Source organism: Spermophilus citellus, assembly GCF_964194105.1.
Source record: "Spermophilus citellus genome assembly, chromosome: 16".
NCBI lineage: Eukaryota > Metazoa > Chordata > Mammalia > Rodentia > Sciuridae > Spermophilus > Spermophilus citellus.
Window position 1 is genome coordinate 10,912,017 of NC_138196.1, and position 20,814 is coordinate 10,932,830.

The 20,814-nt window shown below is 32.6% G+C and overlaps 1 protein-coding gene across 1 annotated transcript in view; it reads left to right on the forward strand.

Moving 5' to 3' along the window:
* LOC308635085 (A-kinase anchor protein 9-like) overlaps nucleotides 1-20,814 on the forward strand; it is a 106,513-nt gene that overhangs the window by 13,703 nt on the left and 71,996 nt on the right. The window contains exons 8-10 of the mRNA XM_081269340.1: nucleotides 2,451-4,805; nucleotides 12,450-12,663; nucleotides 14,385-14,547. Of these exons, the coding sequence (XP_081125466.1) occupies nucleotides 2,451-4,805; nucleotides 12,450-12,663; nucleotides 14,385-14,547 (2,732 nt within the window). The remainder of the gene's footprint in view (nucleotides 1-2,450; nucleotides 4,806-12,449; nucleotides 12,664-14,384; nucleotides 14,548-20,814) is intronic.

The window sequence follows — 20,814 nt, forward strand, 5'->3', positions numbered from 1 at the left end:
GTCAGAGCAGATGAAGTAACTATATTGATGGTCAAAGGCTCATTATCCTAATTCTCCAAACCTCCTGTGTTATAATAGTCACAAACAGGAAGTATATTATTCCCCACTCTTTCAGGTGTAGTTCTAAAAATAGAGGATTGCATCCTTGACTGAAGGGCTGTCAGTTTTGTAACATAGAACAAGTCATTTAAAACCATGTAATTTGAAAAAAGCTAAACAAAGAAAACTGTGAACTTGTGGTGTTTAATAGTTGAATGAAGAATTATGGTTAGTTATTTATTAATCATATTAGGTGTTGGACAGTGTTGAATTAAGTTATTTTCTTTTATGAGGAGTGTTCCTTTTATCTTATAGAAAATCAGGAAATAAAATTATAGCAGATTTTTATATCAGTGTTAACATTTTTCAAAACTAGTTATTATTTAACAGTTTAGCTAAAATTGACCATCATGAACTGATTTTACTTTTTAAAAAATTTTTTTAGTTGTAGATGGACACGATATCTTTATGTATTCATTTATTTTTATGTGGTGCTGAGAATTGAACCCAGTGCCTCACGCGTGTAAGGCAAACACTCTACCTCTGTGACCCAGCCCCAGTCCTGATTTTACATTTTATATAGGTTCCAAATGATTTATAAATTTATTTCTAGTATATGAATATATTTGTATAAAGTTCAGTAAAAATAAAATACCTTAATTATTTTATTTTAGCCTCAAACACATTCTGGGAAATAGAGGAAGTTTATCTTTATTGTACAGATAGAAATACCAGGATTAACAGATTAAACTAATTTACTAATGTTGCATTCTAGTGTAGAAATTAAGAAGGCTCAGCACTTGGTAATAACATATGATGTAATTGGAAAAGGAATATGTGACACTAAGACAACAGCTCATAGTCTCACTCAAGAGGCTGCACAAGATAACCTTGGTTTATGTAGTGCAAAATTTGGCCTTTATTTGTTAGGCTCAGAAGTCTTTTTTTTTTTCTTGAGCTATATCAGAGGTGAATTAGTTCAAGAGGTTAATGTTTAAGTCTAAATATGAGACTGTGAATTTACAATGAGAAATAATTATCACAAACTTCAGATTTTAAGCTCATTGGATTTTATTTTCTTTCTATGGACAGATGAATTTTAAAAGCCAGGTAATAATTTAAAAAGTTGTTTATTAAGTATTAGATGAAAGGGTGTTGGAGGAATCAGATCTTCAGTGGCATGAGGTTGAGATAACCTGTTACATCCATCTCAGAGTTGTAATGTTCATGTCTGTAGACTAAACTTCTTAAATGCTCCTTGCTGTACCTCCCAACATTGTTTTCTGCATTAAGTATGGCTTTTCGAGAGGGATCAGACTTCTCAAAGGTTGACAGTGCGTTGGTCTTCTTCCAAGAACTATACTCAATTGATCAATGCCTACATTTTCTTAGTACATTCATTCAAGGCGCCTAGAAGTCCTGTTTGGCAAGGACTCGTGTCTCCTTAAGATAACTTTACTTCCTTACCCATATTTTCATCAGTTATATAGATTTCACTTATTTCCTTGGCTTTGGGAATACAGCTCTTAACTGTTGAATGAATATGCGTTAATATGTCTTGTCTTAGCCTAATCTCCAGTTCCAAAATTGAGTCCCCAGATAGGAACTGGGGAAAATTATCTGATGGTCTTTTATATTTCTGTTTGAACTGTGAGTCTAAGCCCAAGTTGGTATGCCGTAAATATACAGTAGTGGTCTTAGGTGTCACTTGATGTTTAGTCACTTAAGCATTGCATATCCCTAAATTTCTGATTCACTTAAAACCCCAGGAATGAAGTTAAGGAAGACTTAAAGGAATCCACTTTAGTTCTTGTTGTTTTTCTCATTTTATAGCACTTGTCCATGAAATACCTTCAAATCATTAGAATCCAGGGGAGGACCGGTATTTATTTATTTATTTTTTGTTTCTTCTGAGAATCCAGGGGAGGACCGGTTTTTATTTTTTTGTGTCTTCTGAGAGTGTCTAGAGAGTATGTAGTACTATAACTAGCCATCAGAAATACTTAATATTTAGAATGTTGACCAGTTAATAAGAAAAATGAAAATGTGATGGTTTATATAGATATTTTAGTCAGACTGGTTTTTGTTTTGTTTTGCTTTTTTCGTGGTGCTAGAGATCAAACCCAAGGCCTTACACATGCTAGGCAAATTAGATTGCATTTTTAAATTTAAATATTTAATCACAGCACAATATAAGAGAAATTTCTTCCCAAGAAGGGTAAAACTGTTATATTGTTTGCTCATATGTACTGTCAGGTAGATAAGTCCTAGGTCTCCTTGTACTGGGAAAAATGGGGGGGCAGGCCCAACAGTTGCTTTTTATAGAATTATATAAAAAGGAGACACCCATAAGAAGTTGCCAGAAGCTAAAAATGTCATTCTTATATTTTCATTTTCTTTTCTTTCTAAAGGAACAAGATGAAGTAGAAAAGTCAAATAAAAAAGAATTACAGGAAAAGGAGGCAATCATCCAGGCATTAAATATAAGACTAATAGAAGAAGAAAAAAAGAATCTTGAGCTAAAAGATCAAGTCACAGCCACTGAAAAATTAATAAGAGAATTACAAGAACAAATTGCAAGTATGAAATTAGAGCTGGCTAATTCTAAGCAAAAAGAAAGACAGTGTTCTGAAGAAATAAAACAGGGTACAGCTGAAGACCTTCAGAAAAGATATCATTACTCAGAATGCCAGTTTGAATCTGATGTGGTACAGAGAATGGTGGAACAAGAAATGCAGAAAAGATTAGAACAACTCCGAGCAGAGATGGATGAAATGTATGGGCAACAGATAGTACAGATGAAACAAGAGTTAATAAAGCAACACATGTCACAGATAGAGGAACTTAAAGCACAACATAAGGAAGAAATTGAGAGTGTTTTAAAATCACATTTAAATATTACAATTAATGAAGATCAAATAAAGTTAATGAACGTGGCAATAAATGAACTGAATATGAAATTACAAGATACTAACGCTCAAAAGGAAAAACTCCAAGAAGAACTAGGAATAGTTTCAGGAGAAAAATCTACTCTGCAGAGACAACTTGATGACCTTTTGGAAGAATTGAACTTTTTAAGGGACCAAATTCAGAGAGCTAGAATGATAATAGCTGAACAAGAAAGTCAACTGAATGAAGCACATAAGTCCCTTAGTACAGTGGAAGCTTTAAAAGCTGAGATTGTTCTGGCATCTGAATCTAGGAAAGAACTAGAGTTAAAACATGAAGCAGAAGTTACAAATTACAAGATAAAACTTGAAATGTTGGAAAAAGAAAAAAATGCTGTATTAGACAGAATGGCTGAATCACAAGAAGCTGAATTAGAGAGGCTGAGAACACAGCTCCTATTTAGTCATGAAGAAGAACTTTCGAAACTAAAAGAAGATTTAGAAGTTGAACATCGAATAAATATTGAAAAACTTAAAGATAGCTTAGGCATTCACTATAAACAGCAGATAGATGGCTTACAAAATGAAATGAGACAAAAGATAGAAACAATGCAATTTGAAAAAGATAATTTGATAACTAAGCAGAATCAGTTGGTTTTGGAAATTTCAAAACTGAAAGATTTACAGAAGTCCATCATGGATTCAAAATCAGAAGAAATGACCCTTCAAATGCATGAACTCCAAGAGGAAATAAAAATATTAAGACGAGAAAAAAAAGAAAAAGTTACACTTGAACAAGAAGTTCAGGAATTACAACTTAAAATTGAATTATTGGAGAAACAAATAAAGGAAAAAGAGGATGACCTTAAAGAAAAGTTTTCACAACTTGAAACAGAAAATAACATTCTTAAAAATGAGAAAAAAGCTATTGAGGACATGTTGAAAATTTATGTTCCTGCTGAACAAGAAGAAAAATTGATTTTCATTGACTCCAGCAAGTCCATATCCAAAGATTGTAGCTGGCAAAAAGAAATGGAAATGCTTACAAAAGAGAATGAGGCCCTCAAGCAACAGTGCATTCAGCTAAATGAAGAAATTGAGAAGCAAAGAAGTACATTTTCATTTGCTGAAAAAAATTTTGAAGTTAACTATCAAGAGTTACAGGAGGAGTATATTTGCCTTCTCAAGGTAAAAGATGATTTAGAAGATAGTAAAAACAAACAAGAATTAGAGTATAAAAGTAAACTTAAAGCACTAAATGAAGAGCTTCATTTACAAAGAATAAATCCAGCTATAATCAAGTTGAAAAGTGCCATGCTTGATACTGACAAAGCTTTTGTCGCAGAGCCATTAGAAATCTGTGAAGTTGTTGAGAAAGATACAACAGAACTTATGGAAAAACTTGAGGTAACCAAGCGAGAAAAGCTAGAATTGTCAGAGAAACTGTCTGATCTCTCTGAACAATTAAAACAGAAACATGGTGAGGTTAATTTTCTCAGTGAAGAAGTCAAATCTTTAAAGCAAGAAAAAGAGAAAATTCTATTGAGATGTCAAGAGCTAGAACTCCTAATTAACCATCATAGAGCAGAAAATGTAAATATGTGTGATGTTCATTTAAGCTCTTTACAAGATGGAATAGTAACTATTATAAGCAAGGATTCTCAAGGATCATTATCTAATGTAGGTGAATATTTTGGAGAAGAAGCAAAAACAGTAGTGGAAGAGAAAATTTCTTTTGAAAATGTGGCTATTAGAAGAGAAAGCAAGCAAGAACAGTTATTTTCACCATCAGTAACAAATGAATCCTCACCTGGGACAGATCAATCAAGTGAAAACGATAAACTCCTTCAGGAACTTTATGTACTTATATCAGAACAGGTATGTTTACTTATTTACATATGGTATAGCACAGTGAAAATGTACATTTCATGCTAAAAAGAGTTTTCACCTTCTTAAAACAAATTCATAAAACAGAATGAAAGTGAATCATGTAATTCTCATTTGGATCTATCATTTATCATTTAATTTTCCTATTTTTTCTTAAACACTGTTTTTCTTTTAGCTAATCTATTACATATTCTGCTCAGGAAGTAAAGCAATATTTTCTTTGTAAAGACAATACTTTAAATAATATTGTTTAGAATCTCAACTTTACAAAATTATTGATTTTATAACTTAGTATTTTGTTGCAATTTCAAAGACTTTTAGAGTTTTTATTTCATACTGGTCTTTTTCAAGGTTCCACAATTGTAAACAAACTCTTGAGTGTTTTAGAACCTTATGCAGTTGTTCAATAGTTAAAAATTCTTTTTCCTTTGTGCAAGAAAAACACTTAAGTCCTAGAGTTTTTTGAGTCTTATACCTGAGGAGGAAAAAATAGTATTAATTCTCTGTACAGCTAAAGAAATAGAACACATAAAATAATAGGTTATTTCCTTTTATGTCAGCTATTGATATTAGAAATAACAGAAAAGTCTGATGTGTATCTTCAGTATGATAATGCTAAATAAACTTTTTATAATTAAAAACATCTTTTAGCTATAGATGGACATTTTACCTTTATTTTATTTATTTATAATATGGTGCTGAGGATTTAACCCAGTGCTTCACACATGCTAGGCAAGCTCTCTACCACTGAGCCACAACTGTAGCCTGCTAAATAAACTTATGTGTTTCTAAAACTTAGGTAATAAATATCTTTTGCAGATATAAGAGTTTAGTGTTGAAACAGAGAAGAAGTTAAGGAGTATATATTTCAGTGAGGAAGACAGGTAATAAATTAGAAAATAAGACAGAAATATTGTTACAGTCTATGAAGAAATAAAATAGGGTATTGTGATAAAATAAAACAGGGAAGCTCACAAAAGAAATTGAGAATGATGGGTGGAGGTGGGTGGTGGTCTGGAGCTTGGAGGAATTAACATTGAACTGAGATTCGAATGAGAGGGAGGAGGCTGCATTATGGAAATTAGAGTAGTTGTACCATGAGTAAGTTTGAGGAACCGAATTGAAGGCCTATGTAGTTGAGTTTGAGAAGAGTTTGAAGAAGGAAGAAACTCAATCATAGGGAGCCTTATAGACTTTGTAAGTTTAGATTTTTATCCCTAAGTACAATAGGAAGTCATCTGAAAGTTTTCTGTTTTTATTTCTACTGACATGTTTATGTTGATGATCTTATCAAATGTGGTCATACTTTACGTTTTTAATAACTTGAATAGAGCCAAGAAATTCAAATTGCTTAACTACTATTGCTATGATGAATATTGCAAATTGTTTTTAAAACTATAAATGGTGGTGATTACTCCTAAAAAATGTCAGACATAATTTAAATTTTATTAAAAACATTATTCAAAGAAGACCTGAATTTGAAGCACATTTGTCAAATTGGTGAAATTTTCTTAATAGGAATTTTGTTTCTGTATTGAAGATACTTGCAATGGTATTTAGATACTCTCTCCTTGAAATTAACTAAACAAAGTGAAGAAAAGCAAGTCTGTTAATTGCTCCCATTTATCATTACTAAAATAAACTCCATCATTGATACAGAGAGGAGTAAGGTATGTATGCAGGTGGAGGGAAGCTCACAGAAGAAATTGAGCGGTGACTTACATAGTGATACTGTTTACTTGTCTGAAATACTGCAGAGGCAACAAAATACTCCTACTCTCAGTATTAAACTTAGTAATTAGAGCAGATATATCTCACTGAAACCAAAATAAATGTGGCTGTTAAGAATTTTTAACTGGCCAGCTGCAGTGGCAAATGCCTGTAATCCCAGCTGAGGGAGGCTGAGGCAGGAGGCTAGTGAGTTCAAAGCCAGCCTCAGCAACAGTGAGGCGGTAAGCAACTCAGTGAGACCCTCTCTCTAAATAAAATACAAAATAAGGATGAGATGTGGTTCAGTGATCAAGTGCCCTGAGTTCAATCCCCGGTACCAAAAAAGAAAAAGAAAAAAATAATTTTTTAACTGAAAAGAAAGAAATGAATAGTTTTGGAGTATAATTCCAGATTATCAGAGAATCTTTTCAACATTGGGGTGCAAGAAATAAGGAGTGGCAGGAACATTATAGATATTGGCTAATTATTGATGCTGAGAGAAGCCATAAATTCAAGTGTGTGTGTTTAAAATTGGAGGTAATTATTGGTATTGGAAGAGATACTAGAGCTTAGAAACATATACTGGAGCTTAGAAACCTCAAGAGGAACCATAATATCAGTTCTGTGAGTGAAGAGACACTACTATATAGGCTATATAGACAGCTGCTATATCCCTAGTACCTAGAATAATGTTTTGCACATGATCAGCAGTTAATAATGTTTTACGAATGGACAGATGAGGGGTGAATAGGGGAAATAAAGCCGTTTTATCAAGAATCAGCAGTGAATCAGGATAGGCCTTCATGTTAGAATGAAAATCAGAATAGCTTTTGTCGCTTGCTATTTAGCATTGTTCTATAAGCCCTAACCATTCCAAAGATAAAAAGATACATGGCATAAATAGAAATAGATAATTCACAGGTGTAATTAAGAAATTGAGAAAAAAAAATCTAAGCAAATAAACCAAAAAACCTAATGTGAAATAAATGTCAAAATTAGCCAAAAATATGTAAGACCAATACAAATAAAATTAGAATACTTTAATGAAAAATATTTGAATAAATGAAAAGTCTCATTTCTGAGTGGGCAATTTTTTATATTATAGAATGTCAGTTATCTCTAGATTTATCAAACTTAAAAAGTTACGGAAATTTGACTTAATTGGTTTATAGTTCAGCTGGAAGAGTAAATGCACAAGTAGAGCCATGAATATTTTTTTTTAAAAGTAGAATGTATGTAACATGATATGTGAAAAATAATTTTTAGGTTTAAATATTATCAATTTAATAAATGAGATATTGAAATGAGTTAAGTATTCAACAGCATAGAAAAGTGTCAAGAATATCTACATTCAAAGGAAATAGAAGGAAGGAAATAAAGAGCAAAAATAAGGGAACTTGTAATAAACAAGTGGGAAAATTTTTCAAGAATTTTGGAGGTTTATTATTTGAAAAGATTATTTACAGGTATTAGATCTCCAAAAATATGACCAAGGGGAAAACACATAAGCAAAATCGAGAATGAAATAAGGATATAAGTTCAGGTGCCACAAGAAATTTTAAAAGTCATAAATAATGCTACAAATAATCTCTGCCAATAGATTTGAAAATATAAGCAAACTCTAGATGGTGTTCTGGAAGAATATAAATTACCAGAACTAATGCAAATAGAAATGAATAAGTTCAAATGACCACTAAATAGAAATGAATAAGTCAGGAATCATTAAAGAGTTTGAAGTAGTGGTCAGAAATTTTCCCTTTTGCCTCATCTCAAACCAAAATTCTAGACTTAAGACCATTTTACAAGTGATTCTTATTAACTCTCCAAGAACAAAAGTGTAATTGTCCACTAAAATAGGATTAAAGAGAGAATGGAAGAAGAAAGGAAAGAAGAAAAACTGAAGAAAGAAAAACCACCCGGTTCACCTTAGAAGGCCAATCTTAATATGAAGTCCTGATAGAAATTGTAAAGAAAATAAAATTGTAGAGTAATCTAACTTGTAAGTGTGGTTGCAGAAATTCCAAATAAAATATTAACAAGTTATATTAAGAGTGGACAAATAGTTAAACATTTGAAAAAATATCTGTGACTGTAATCTCTACATTTTTATGTAGCAAGACAAAATCCATGATTATTTTAGTACATAATCAGAAAAAAATTCATAAAAAATTTGACAACCCATTTATAAGTTAAAAAAAAAGCTTTAGGAAATCAGGAATAGCAGGAAAATTTTCTAGTCATGATGCTGATTTTCATCAAAATGTTGACAGATTATATTTCTGATGGTGAAATTTAGAAGCATTTCCATTAGAATCAAGCATAGGACTAGGATACATACCCATTGTCAACATTACTATTGCAACATGGTTTTGTAGTTCTTAGTGAATGCTTCTCCAGTTCTTGCAATATGACAAGAATAGGAAATGAGAAAAAATATGAACAGATCAGGCAAAACTTTAAACCCAAGATAAGATGTTTTGAGTTTTTGTTAAGAAAATTATAAAATATTGAAGGACACAAAGACCTGACTGTGTGCTAATACATATCATATCCATAATGGAAAGATACAAAGAAAAATATCAGTTCTCTCCTAATTAATAGTTCTAGTCAAAATTACAATAAGGTTTCTTAATGAATGTGGACCACTGATTCTAAAATTGATATAGAAGAGTAAATAGCCAAGAATACTCAAGACAATCCTGAAAGTATGTATTTGTTATCAAAACTTATTACAAAATCATTATAAACAATATGGTTTGATGCCAGGATGGTTAAGTAGATCAGTGGAATATAATGAAAAGCCCAGAACAGATCTGTATCTTGTAAAAATTTAGTATGTGGCAAGAAGGCCCTACAAATCAATGAATCACTTAGTGAATCTCTACTACATTCCAGGCACTGTTCAAGTCATTCATAATTTAACAGTGAATAAAAATGGTCAAGGAAGAATAAAGTTTACTTTTTAGGGTTTAGATGAACATTAGAAAATACAGACAAATATTTCTGGTGGTCTTAAGTGCTATGAATAAAATTACAGTATGATAAGAAGAATAAGATCCCTAAGTGTAGGGCTTTTTTTGCATAGGGTAGGTCAAGGAAGACTACTTTGGTGAGATAATATTTGAGCAGAGACAAAGGAAATCAAAAAATAAACCAAATTAGCAGAAGAAGCTTAGAGTATTCAAAATTGTTTGGGAGGAAAAAAAAACAAAATTGTTTGAGCACAATTGACTTTTGATACTATAGGTTAGAAGTTAGGGAATTAGATCCTTGTTGCTTTAGGGAAAAAAAATCAGGTTGGTTAAAAATGTACACATAAGAAGAAAATAGAATCTTAAGATAGGGAAAGACTTTTAATAAAGACAAAGCATGGGAAAAGATTTAAAATTTTTATTGTATCTTTTAAAAACAATAATATAAAACAGATTTGAGGACTGGGACTAGATATTTGCCATGTATGTAAGTTGCAAACAAAAGCTATCAAGAATATAGAAAGAACAATTAATGTAACAAGAGGTCCAAAAATAAAATAATAATGGGCAAAAGATGTGAAAGACATGTGCCTGAATAGGAAATCAAAGTATCTAATAAACATGAAAATATTCTTTCAACCTTACTATTCAGTGTAAAAATAAAATAACATTTTATACCCATTAGGTTGGTGAAGTTAGTCTGATATAAAGAATGGTAAGGATGTGAGTATATAAGTACTCAACCTTCTGGAAGCATTGTAAATTAGTACTGTCATATAAAAATAATTTGATCAAATCTAGCACAGTTAAAAATGCACTATATTTCTAAGTAGTTCTCAAAGTGTGGTTCCTGACCAGAAGCACAGCATTACTTGGTAACGGGTTAGAATTCAAAGCTCTTTGACCTCTCCTGAATCAGAAACCGTGCGGATGGGGATAGGTTCCTAAAGTAACCTGTTTTAATAAGCATTCCAAGTGATTCTGATGCATGTTACATTTGAGAACCACTAATTAGAAAGAAATTAGCGCATTTATCTAAGGGCATGTGTAAGAATTTAACAGCAGTATTTTTTTAAATATCCAAAAATTAGGAATAAACCAATTTATCTCTTGAAAGGAAATGGACAAATTTTGGTATAGTCATAATACCACAGTTAAAATGAATTAACCTGTTGCCTACATGCTGCTAACTTTTTGTTTGTTTGTTTGTTTGTTTGTGGTACTGGACATTAAACCCCCTGTTACCTACATGGAATAATACCAGAGACATATTGAATAAGAAAATAAATTTGTAAAATTAATATTATTTGTGTAAGTCCATAAAAATACAAAATATACAGTGCATTGAGAATGCAAAATGTATTGTAATGAGAAGTGATAATGTAAGAATTGGACTGGATTTGTAGCAAATTATGATTATGGTTGCTGTGAGGAAGGAGTGATGAGAACATAGAAGTGTATAGGGAGTATAGGGAATGAAAAAAATAGACAAAATATTATAGTACTTGTTAATTTGGGTTTTGAGTTTATTGCTTGCATTTTTTCCATATTTAAAATAGTATTTTAAATCCAGGCATGGTGGTGCATGCCTGTAATTCCAGCTGTTTGGGAGGCTAAGGCAGAGGAGGATTCTAAGTTCAAGACCAACCTTGGCAACTTATTGAGACCTTGCCTCAAAAAGGGCTGGAGTTGGGATTGTGGATCAGTGGCAGAGCGCTTGCCTCACATATGTGAAGCACTGGGTTCGATCCTCAGCACCACATAAAAATGAAAATATTGAAAAAAAAGGGCTGGAAATGTAGCTCACTGGTAGAGAGCACCCCTGGGTTCAATTCCCAGTGCCATGAAAATAAAATGTTATTTGAAAATAAAAATGAAAGATAAGGAAGAATCAAGACAACATGAGAGAAATTGGTATGAAAATTTGTTCTCCTGGTCTCCTTGGCTAACTACTCTTACACAGCTGTAGCCGATCCATTGCTGATAGTCCTCTTAGGGTTTTTAATTGGACCCTGCATCTTTAACTGTTTATTTAATAAGATGTATAAAACAAAAAATACATTCTGTAAAACTGATGGTCCTCCATACTCACTACAGTAGCTGTAAACCAATGATGATTAATTAATGATTTGACTAGTTCCATAAAACCAGTGGGGAATGTTATAGGCCAGGCTATATAAGCAATGACCAAACAGATTTCATTTTACCCTGAGACTCCATATTACATAAGAAGTGCTTCTCCCATAGGAAAGCCCCATCACTGTACCACATTACTAATTGCCTAGCATAGCCTATTTGCAATACAGAATAGCAGTTCTTACACAATGTAAAATTGTTCTCTTTGGTTCCCATTTTCCTTGGGCAGTGTACCTTATTGGGGAATAATTGATTAGATGTTAGTAGCCATTCTTTAATTTGTATTCAACTAGGGTCACTTTGATCCATTTCTCTTTTGATTATGATTATGAAAAAATCCCAGGAGAAATGAATGAGATGAAAATTTGATTAAGACATTGCATTGTTTCGCTAATGGCTTTATTCACCTTCTGTACTACTTCTTGCTTGCTTGCTTGCTGGTTGCCAAGTCAATCTGGATGTGGTTTTCGCCTTTAAATATCCTAAAATGTTGAGGCTCTAGGCTGTTTCCTGCAGAGACAACTTGTTCCTGTAGGGAGCAGTCCCAGACAGTCAGAATAAAGACTCTCCAATATGGACAAATTATAAGCTATACCAAATATCAAAATTTGCTATAAAATTGAGGTAATGATACTACTCTCCTTGAAAAAAGAAGTAGCTCAGTATAACTGAATGAAGAATGAAGAAAAAAATGTCATTGGTTCTCTTATGAAGTTTTAAACTATAATTTATTTCTCCTCTTGTTTTAGTATATGCAAAAAGTAAATTATTTTATAGTAAATTATTTTAAATTTTTCTAATATATATTCACTTTCAGAATGATTTAAGGCTACAGATGGAAGCTCAGCGCATATGCCTTCCACTGGTTTATTCAGCTCACGTGGATCAGGTTCGTGAATATATGGAAAATGAAGAAGATGAAGCTGTTTGCAGTCTTAAAGAGGAGCTTATTTCTACTCAAGAGGAAAAGATCAACGAACTTCAGAAAATATACCAGTTAGAACTACAGAATGTAAAAACACAAGAAACAGGTAAATAATTTCTGACTTATAATTACCATGAAGCATCACTTAGAGTCCACCATTTCATAATTCTGTCCTTAGAACTCACAGGGGAAGGTGACTTGTGTATCTAAGCCCTAGTCTTATTTGTTCATATAATCATTGGATATTCATTCAAGTGCTAGAGAAAACTAAAATTACTGAGTCATTTCCCCATAGGAAATCATAATCTATTGGGAAAGCATATATAAAATAAACTGAAAATTTCTGAAATATAATGAATGGAGGGAGAAAAAAGAGTCTTGTCTTTCCTGGGGAGATGAGTAGGATGAGGGTATGGACAAGAGTAATTAGGTTGGAAATTTGGGGAAGGCTATGGAGTCTTAAGCATTGAGCTCTATCTAAGATTGCATCCATTTGGGAGAACTGGGAGTTCAGGTCGTGTTAGCTAGAAAAAACTGGAGAGATTGGAAGGAGCTTGATCAGGAAAGGTTTTATGTACCCTGATGAAACATGTTTATGTTTTATGCTATTGGTGATAAGACCTACAGCAGGATTTTAAATAGTGGGAGTAACAATAAGATTTTTATTTTAAGGTGATACCATTAGGATCAGTTGGAAAGGATGAAATTATTGATGGGAAGACCAGCCAGATTGAATTGAGTATGATAGAAAGTTAAGTTCAACACTTAGAGTTAGGTTTTAGTTTGTCGTTAATGTTAGCAGAAATTAAGGATGATACCCAAGTTTCTAGCTTAAGAAACTAGAGTATGGTTCTAGTCATAAAAAGGAACCAATTTGTGAAAAAAATAATAAATTCAGTTTTAAATATATTGAGTTAAGAATAGAATACTTACTGACTTTGAAAAAATATATAGGAGTTAGTTGAAAATAGAAGTCTGAAACCTGGGAGAAAAATTTTAAGTATGAGGCAAAGATTTATAATCAGCATGAATGTCAAGGACAAGAGGTCAAGGACAAGAATGAGTTATCCTGGGAAACTAGAGAGTGAGTTAAAAGACCAAGATGGCATAATGGAAAGCAACAATGTTAAGGGACCATACAATGAACCATAAACAATTAGTCACAGTTAATGTTTTTCTTTCATGAATATTTGGCTAGTTAACTAGACTTCTTGTGTTCAAGGTATCTCTAGGCCTTTACTTTTGCTTTTAGGAATGAGTTTTATTATTGGAATTGCTTTGGTGAACAGAATAGAATTTCAAGCATATCAGATAATACCATGCTTTTTCACTTCAGGGGTTCTTTGAATATAGTAATATTTTAAGTTTGTATTTTTTTTAATTGATATCTTCTTGAGGTAGTCTGTCCACTATTTCCCAAATTTCATGTTAACTAATGGTTCATTTAATTGGCAAAAAAGTTAGTTTAGTGATTAACTATCAGCATTTTTTAGAAATAAAAATAAAAGAGGAAAGTGAAAGGTATGAACTACTCTCCTCTGGTCCCTTTTCAACACCTCTTTTGTTTCATGTTTCTGAATTGTTTTAATGATATAAAATTGTTGAATTTAGAGATACTATACCATAAGGATAGGAGAAATGATATTGAATCACACTGTTTTCTTGTTTTCATCAGTCAGAATGAGTCAAATTAAAACCTGAGTTTCACTCAAAACATTTTTCAAAGAATAAATATTTTTATACATTGAAATAAAATGATTGTTATTTCACTGAGAAGTTTGTATTGAAATGTGTATTGTCTTCTCTTCCTGTTATCTTCTCTGTAAGATACCAAAAAAATTAAACAACTTGAAGAACAAATTCAAGAATTAGAAAACTTCATATGCTTTTTGCGCCAACAATTGAAAGAAACTAAAGAAAATCATAGGGCAGAAATTTATTCTCTACAGGAGAAGCTTCAAGCCATTAGTGAGGCCAGGGTGGACCCAAGGTATCTATTTACTTAAAACTTCATTCAGCGGTATTTGTAGCTTAGTAACAATGATAGTATCATCTGGAATGGTTATTTTAAGAATAAAATATAACTTTAACAAAGAGATAGGATGTAACATTTTTGAGAAATAAGAGCAGGAGATAATTCTGTATCTTTGAAATGTGTGAAATAAATGTTGGTATAAACCAAAGACATTTTATTATAGGAATTTTACTTATACTCTTATAAAGATGTTATTATTAATCTATTTTCTGAATTAAAATAAGTCAGGTAGTAGACATTTACTTGTTTATTCTATGCCTAGGCTTTGATATGTTGATGTGGTGAATACTTAAATAGTCTAAGTATGATCATTCCACTATGACTTGAACATACTCCATTTGATTGTCTAATTGCTCAAATTCATCATGTCCCAAATAGAACCCTGATCTATGAGGAGAGAAGAAATGATTTTGAATTACCACTATTTATGTTTTCTTGGATCAGGATCTTCTAAAATTTGCTCCTTCTGTAGCCATCTTCATCCATCATGACTCCTTTCTGTCATAACTCTCTGCCATTCTATGAAAAAATCTTGTTTTTTTTAACCTTCAAAGTACATCAAAACTGTGCCACTCCTTACTGCTCCACTGGTCCCTGCCATTGTTGTGTGTTTCACCTGGATTACTCAACTTCTGTTTACAGTCTGTTCTCTATATAGTCAACACAAGCGCCAGAACCTTTGCTTTTATAATTTCAGTTACATCATGTTACTCTAATCCTCTTCTGCTCTTTACAGTCTCACTAGGTCCTGAGGACCATGACATCTTTGACTTTCATTTCCTACTGTCTTTCTTATCACTTACTATTCTCAAACCATATAATCCTATGGGGTTGGGGTTGGAGCTCAGCGGTAAAGCCCTTGCCTGGCTTGTGTGAGGCCCTGGGTTTGATTCTCAGCACCACATATAAATAAACAAAGTAAAGGTCCATTGACAACTAAAAACAATTTTAAAAGATTAAAAAAAACCTCATACAACCCCACTGTGATCCTCAAATATATCACATATCAGTACGCTTCTGCTTTAGGGATTCATTGGCTTTTTCTTCTACCTAGAATGATTATTCTCCAGGTATTTGTATGCCCACACCCTCATCTCCTTTTGGATCTTTACTTAGATGTCATGTTCTTACATAAATTGAAATTGTCCCCAAAGAGTCTGTGTCTTAACTTTTCTACTTCATTTTTTCTTAAAATTATTTGTTTTATATGTACACATACATTATAATCACTGTGTGTGCGCATGTATGTGTATATATAAATAATGTATGTATGCACTTTATATATCCAAATGTATATAAATTTAGAGGAAGTATTGTTTCATTTTGTTTGTCTTCAATTAAGGAATTTAAGCCTTTTTAAAAAATATTTTTATTAGTTGTCATTTTATTTATTTATTTACATGCAGTGCTAAGAATTGAACCCAGTGCCTCATACACGCTAGGCAAGTACTTTACCACTGAGCCGCAACCCCAGCCTAGGAATTTAAGCTTATCTTTGTCTATTTAAGTCACTGATATATTCTAAATCCACATGATTCCTAAATACTAATCTTACCTTATTGTATAAGATTAGACATTTTAAGAAAACATTTTTACAAAGTATTGAATGCTTATATAACAATACAGAATTCAGACATACATACCAAAAGATATGTGGGTAGATAAAATTAAAATTAAACTAATTGTAAGTTAAAATTAAACTAACTGTAAGTTAAGAATCTTCTCTTTACTATTGCCACACTTCATTTCCAATATAAACAATCACTCTTACTTTTGATATGTATTCTTTCAGACATTTTCCTATTTATATAGACATATATGTTAAAACAGGTTTTTAATGCAAGTGAGAATTTACAAACTTTTTTTAAACTCAGTAATATATCTTAGATATATCTTTATATACATACATACATGCGCGCGCGCACACACACACGTGTGTGTGTGTGTGTGTGTGTGTGTGTGTGTGTGTGTGTATTGTATCAGGGATTGAATTCAGGGGCTCTTAATCACCAAGCCACATCCTCACCCCTCTTCTTTTTTTTCAGAACTACTGTTTTTATTTAAAATAACTCATGTTCAGATCTACCACATACCAGTTGGGTAATGTTAGACAAATCAAATTTAATGAACTATTATTTCTATATATGTAGTTTCAATAACTAATTATTTTTTTTAGTTCTAGCAATTTTTTTTCTTCTAACTAGTTATCTAAGACAGTAGGATGCATTTTGACATCATACATAAATGAAGTATAACTTCTCATTCTTTGGTTGTACATGATGTAGAATATGTGATGTAATCATATATGCACCTAGGGTAATAATATCTGATTCATTCTACTATCCTTTCTTCCCTCATAACCCTTCCCCTCCCCTCATTTCCTGTTGTCTAATCCAAAGTATGTTTATTCTTCCCTATCCCCCCCACCCCATTGTGAATTAATATCCACATATCAGACAAAATATTCAGCCTTTGGTTCTTTGGGATTGGCTTATTTAGCTTAGCATGATATTCTCCAGGTCCATCCATTTGCCACCAAATGCCATAATTTCATTCTTCTTTAAGGCTGAGTAATACTCCATTGGGGAGATATATATCACACTTTCTTTATCCATTCATCTGTTGAAGGACACCTGGGTTGGTTCCCTAGTTTAGCTATTGTTAATTTAGCTGCTATAAACATGATGTGGCTGCATCACTGTATTATGCTGATTTAAAGTCCTTTGAGTATAAACCTAGCAGTGGGATAACTGGGTCAAATGGTGGTTCCATCCCAAGTTTTCTTAGGAATCTCCATGCTGCTTTCTATAGTAGTTGCACCAATTTGCAGTCCCACCAGCAATGTATGAGTGTATCTTTACCCCCACATGCTTGCCAACATTTATTGTTGCATATTTTTTCTTTCTTTTTTTTTTTTGTGGTGCTGAGTATTGAACTAGGGCCTTGTGCATTCGAGGCAAGCACTCTACCAACTGAGCTATGTCCCTAGGCCTGTTGCTCATATTCTTGATAGTTGCCATTCTAACTGGAGTGAGATGGAATCTCGTTGTAGTTTTGATTTGCATTTCTCTAATTGCTAGAGATGTTGAACGTATTTTCACATATTTGTTGATCGATTGTATGTCTTCTGTGAAGTGTCTGTTCAGTTCCTTAGCCCATTTATTGATTGGTTTGTTTTTTCTGGTGTTTTTGTTGTTTTTTAATTTTTTTTTTGTTGTCGAACCTTTATTTTTTAAATTTATTTATATGTGGTGCTGAGAATCAAACCCTAGGTCCCTCGCACATGCCAGGCAAGCGCTGTACCACTGAACCACAACCCTAGCCCCTGGTGTTAAGTTTCTTGAGTTTTTTTAATATATCCTGGAGATTAATGCTCTGGGGTGTATGTGGTAAAGGTTTTCTCCCATTCTGTAGGCTCTCTCTTCATGTTATTGATTGTTTGATGTGAAGAACCATTTTAGTTTGAATCTTTTTATTGATTCTTGCTTATAGTTCTTGTGCTCTAGAAGTCTTGTTAAGGAAGTCAGTTCCTAAGCTGAGATGGTAGAGTTTGGACCTACTTTTTCTTCTGTTAAGTGCATGGTCTCTGTTCTAGTGCCTAAATCCTTGATCCACTTTGAATTGAGTTTTGTGCAAGATTAGAGATAGAGGTTTAATTTCATTTTGCTTCATGTGGATTTTCAGTTTTTCCAGCACCATTTTTTAGGCTATCTTTTCTCCAGTGAGTATTTTTGGCACCTTTGTCTAGTATGAGATAACTGTATTTATATGGGTTTGTCTCTGTGTCTTCTATTCTGTATCATTGGTCTATGTGTCAGTTTTGGTGCCAGTGTCATCCCATTTTTGTTGTTGTTGTTGTTGTTGTTATGGCTCTGTAGTATAATTTAAGTTCTGGTATCATGATGCCTCTTGCTTCACTTTTCTTGCTAAGGATTGCTTTGGCTATTCTGGGTCTCTTTTTTCCAAATGAATTTCATGATTGCTTTTTCTAGTTCTACAAAGAATGTCATTGGAATTTTAATAGGAATTTCATTAAATCTATATAATGCTTTTGGTAGTATGGCCATTTTGGCAATGTTAATTCTGCCTATCCAAGAACATGGGAGATATTTTCATCTTCTAAGGTCTTCAATTTTTTTCTTTAGTGTTCTGTGGTTTTCACTGTAGAGGTCTTTCACCTCTTTTGTTAGATTGATTCCAAATATTCTGTTTTATTTTTTGACTATAGTGTGAATGGGGTAGTTTTCCTAGTTTCTTTTTCAGTGGCTTTATCACTGATTTGTTGTATCATGCATTTGATGTATGGTTGTTAATTTTATGTCCTGCTGCTTTGCTGAATTTCATTCATTAATTCTAGAAGTTTTCTGGTGGATTTTTTAGGTCTTCTAAATATAGAATCATATTGTCGGCAAATAGTAATAATTTGAGTTCTTTTTCTATTCGTATCCCTTTAATTTCTTTCTTCTGTCTACTTGCCCTGGCTAGTTTCCAGGATTATATTGAATAAAAGTGGTAAAAAGAGGGTTTTCTTGTCTTACTAGAGTTCTTAGATGGAATGCCTTCAGTTTTTCTCCATTTAGAATGATTTTGGTCTTGGGTTTAGCATGTGTAGCTTTTACAGTGTTGAGATATGTTTCTATTATCCCTAGTTTTTCTAGTGTTTTAAACATGAAAGGGTGCTTTATTTTGTCAAATGCTTTTTGTGCTCCTATTGAAATGATCATATGATTCTTCTTGGAGTCTATTAATGTGGTGAATTACATTTATTTATTTCTGTATGTTGAACCAACCTTGAATCCCACTTGAATATGGTGCACTATTGTTTTAGTCAGCTTTTTTATTTCTGTTACTAAAGGATCTGACCAGAACAATTTTAGGAGAGGAAAAGGGCTCATGGTGTTATTTGAGGGCTCATGGTGTTTAGACACCTTAGTCCATAGAAGGCCAGCTCCATCCCTTGGGCTTTGAGGTAAGGCAGAACATCTGGAAGAAGAGTGTGGCAGAGGGAAGGAGCTCACATAGTGATCAGGAAACAGAGAGACAGAGACGACTCCACTCTCCAGATACAAAATATATACTCCATACAGAGACTCCACTCTCCAGATAAAAAATGTATACTCCATAGCCATCCTCCCAATTCCCATCTCCTCCAGCCATACCCTACCACTTCATTTAATTCCTATCAGGGGATTAATTCACTGATTGGGTTAGTCATTTCTCCTCTGAATCTTCTTGCATTGTCTTATGTGAACTTTTGGGGGATACCTCACAACCAAACCATAACAACTATATTTTTAATGTTTTTATATGCGAGTTGCCAGAATTGTATACAGAATTTTTGCATCTATGTTCATTAGGGATATTGGTCTGAAGTTATCTTTCCTTAATGTGTTTTTGTCTGATTTTGATATCAGGTGATACTAGCTTCATAGAATGAGTTTGGAAGAGTTCCCTCCTTTTCTGTTTCATGAAATAGTTTGAGGCTTATTGGTGTTAATTCATCAAAGGTCTTGTAGAACTGGTTAAGAATCTGTTTCGTCCTGGGCATTACTTAAATGGTTGGCTTTTGATGGCTTCTTCTATTTTATTGCTTGAAATTGATCTGTTTAAATTGTGTATGTCCTCCTAATTCCATTTGGGTAGCTCATTTGTCTTAAAAATTTGTTGATGTCTTTAAAATTTTCATTTTTATTGGAGTATAAATTTTCAAAATAGCTTCTGATTCTCTACTGTATTTCAAGAGTATCTGTTGTAATATTTTTTGTGACTATGAATTTTAGTGATTTGAGTTTTCTGTCTTCATTAGCACAATTGAGTTTATCAATTTTATTTATTTTTTCAAAGAGCCAACTTTTTGTTTTGTTAATTTTTTAATTGTTCCATTTATTTCAATTTCATTTATTTCAGCTCTGATTTTAATTATTTCCTGTCTTCTACTGCTTTTGGTGTTGATTTGTTTTTCTTTTCTAGGGCTTTGAGATCTTATGTTAGGTCATTTGCTCATTGAGTTTCCATTCTTTTAATGAATTTAGCTTAAATAGTGTCCCAGAGATTTTGATAAGTTGTATCAGTTCTCATTTATCTCTGGTATTTTAAAAATTTCATCCCTGATTTCTTCTTCTATCCATTGGTTAGTCAATAGCGTATTATTTAGTCTCTAGGTGTTGGAGTAGTTTTTATTTTTTATTGTATCAATGATTTCTAATTTCATTCCATTATGAT